This window comes from Penaeus vannamei, chromosome 10 (assembly GCF_042767895.1).
Source record: "Penaeus vannamei isolate JL-2024 chromosome 10, ASM4276789v1, whole genome shotgun sequence".
Taxonomy (NCBI): Eukaryota; Metazoa; Arthropoda; class Malacostraca; order Decapoda; family Penaeidae; genus Penaeus; species Penaeus vannamei.
In genome coordinates this window covers 268,172-270,671 of record NC_091558.1, presented here as the reverse complement: position 1 = coordinate 270,671, position 2,500 = coordinate 268,172, and the positions used below count along the sequence as shown (strand labels likewise).

At 50.6% G+C, this 2,500-nt stretch overlaps 1 protein-coding gene across 1 annotated transcript in view; it reads right to left on the bottom strand.

Moving 5' to 3' along the window:
* LOC138863066 (uncharacterized) overlaps positions 1-2,500 on the bottom strand; it is an 11,454-nt gene that overhangs the window by 2,655 nt on the left and 6,299 nt on the right. Inside the window, exon 4 of the mRNA XM_070126798.1 lies at positions 1,543-2,293. Coding sequence (XP_069982899.1) covers positions 1,543-2,293 — 751 coding nt within the window. The remainder of the gene's footprint in view (positions 1-1,542; positions 2,294-2,500) is intronic.

Below are 2,500 nucleotides of genomic sequence, written 5' to 3'. Positions count from 1 at the left end.
TGAAAAAATCTGTGATGTGTCCTTATGATCTAGAATGAAGTTAGTTTTTTGCCAACCCAAGCAAACCAACACCAGTAGATTACATGCACGTGTTCAAAGGAGGGTGTGTTTCTATCTACTGTATAAGAGAATGTATAAACATACGCATTCCCAAAAATGTTTGTGCATGTTATGTGCAGAGTAGGTTGTGGTCCGAGGGAAGTAAGCTTCTTCTGTTTACTGCAAGATCATCAGCGCAGTGGTTAGAGCTGACTGCTGTTTGCACGATCTTCCTTCCTGGTGTCAGCTGTGAGACTAGCGGTTAGGACCGCGCAACGGTGCAAGCTGAAAGCACGAAACAAATGGTTCCCAACCTTTTTGAACTCGCGACCCCTTTCTTCACACATGGCGCCCCCCAGACATCGGCGATCCACTATTTTTTTCTGCTAGCTTACATTTAGGCTAAGAAAAGAGCAAAAATATTCAGAAAGGTACACAAGCTTTATTAACTTAATACAATGCTGCTTAAAGACTTGGCTTCGCACTACATTCTTACGAACAGTGCCGGGCGCCTAACATGACCTTCAGCATTTCCCCAACAAGGTCTATATACTTAAATAGACCTTGTTCCCCGAGGCACTTACGACCCCCCCCCCCCTGCCTCCCATCGAGAACCCCTTGGGATCGCGGCGCACCGGTTGGGAACCACTGCACTGTTGGGAATCAGAAATAAGACGTATAGGCTTATACATACATATACACACAGGTGGTGTGTGTGTGTGTGTGTGTGTATGTGTGTGTGTGTGTGTGTGTGTGTGTGTGTGTGTGTGTGTGTGTGTGTGTGTGTGTGTGTGTGTGTGAGTGTGTGTGTGTGTGTGTGTGTGTGTGATATCTATATATCTACCTATCTATCTATCTATCTATATAATGTATATATATATATATATATATATATATATATATATATATATATATATATATATATATATATATATATATATATATATATTACCATAACATTTTTATACGTAGAAAGAATGCAAAGCAGTATTATCAAACACACAGATATATGTACAGCAATGCAATATGACATGTCTGAATCACTAAATCTGAACCAGTCATCTGCGCGAAAGTCATTTGCTTGTTTCTTCTCAGTCTTTGTATAAACTCATTATCGTGACGGCTATTTCAAATGCCGCCGACATTTCATACATTGCAAATATATGAACATGCATATTACTCACTAACACATGCACTCACGAACGTAAAGCATGGCTGAAGCCTTGATCGATCATCATCATTGTCACCCAAACATAATGCTTTTTGCCAGACATTGCCAACACTGTGGTCCTGCCTTTGGTCTTTACTTGAAATATATTTCGAAGAAGTAACACTCGCAAATGTAAAAGGTAAGCATGAATTGTATTGTCACAATGCTGAAGAGAAATCAATGCTGTAGGATGAGATCAAGAAAGCCATATCATGAAAGAAATAAAGTATATCTGAACTGTCCTTAAACACATCTTAAAGAAGACACACGAGCTAAGATGAAGTGGAACTCACTTGCGCTCACACGACCCCGACGGCCGCTCAGGCTGGGCGCCCGAGGCCAGGCTCGTGGCTGGCGTCGTCCGGCGAAAAAAGAGTCCGGTAATCCTCGATGTCTGCGAGGATCCTCTCCGCCAGCGACTCTGCCAGGAGTGCCCGAGCACTGGGCGGGTAGTAGACTCTCCTGTGCCCGTAACCCCCGCTGTAGCCGCCGCCGTGGCCCCCGCCATGGAAGTTGAAGAGGAAGGGCAGGAAGAGCAGAGGCAGCAGCAGAAGCAGCGCCACCGCCGGGTTGGCGTCGATGGCGGCCTGCAGGTCCGTGATGAGCTGGCTGATGGCGTCGCTGATGTTGTTGATGAAGTTGGTGATGGCCGTCGAGAGCTCCGTGGTGATGCGGGTGTTCTGGACCGTCGACGCCACCGGCGTGAGCTGCAGGCGGTTCAGGTCGGAGGCGTTGAAGGGCAGCGACGACGGCTGGTCCGCCACGCCGAACTCCTGGAAGTCCAGGCGGTCCACCATGACCACGCTGGGCGCCGCCGTCGCCTGCTCGTGGGCGAGGAGGGCGTTGGCGAGGGCCACGTAGTCCGAGAACTGGCTCGGGTCGCCCAGGAGCAGGGACGGGGGGAGCAACTCCCCAGTGGCGGGGTCGAGGCCCCCCGGCCGAGTGGCAGCGCCCCCATTCTGCAGCGCCACCGACAGCAGTGACGGCGGCAGACTGCCCTGGAAACCCGCCGAAGTGGCTAAGGATTGCGTGTGCTGCTCCATGCTAGCAAGGGGCGGCGCTGCGGCGGCGAGGGCGGAGGAGGGCGGGAGGGCGGCAGCTGGGGAGGAGAGCGGGACGCGTGAAGAGGGGATTAGTGCAGAGAGAGCGGCCGCGTCCTCGCGAGGGAGAAAAGGAGGGCCTGCCTTGGTTAGTTGGCGGGAGCGGCGAGGGGGAGGAGCCAAGAGGATGAAATAACCGGAACGTTAAGTC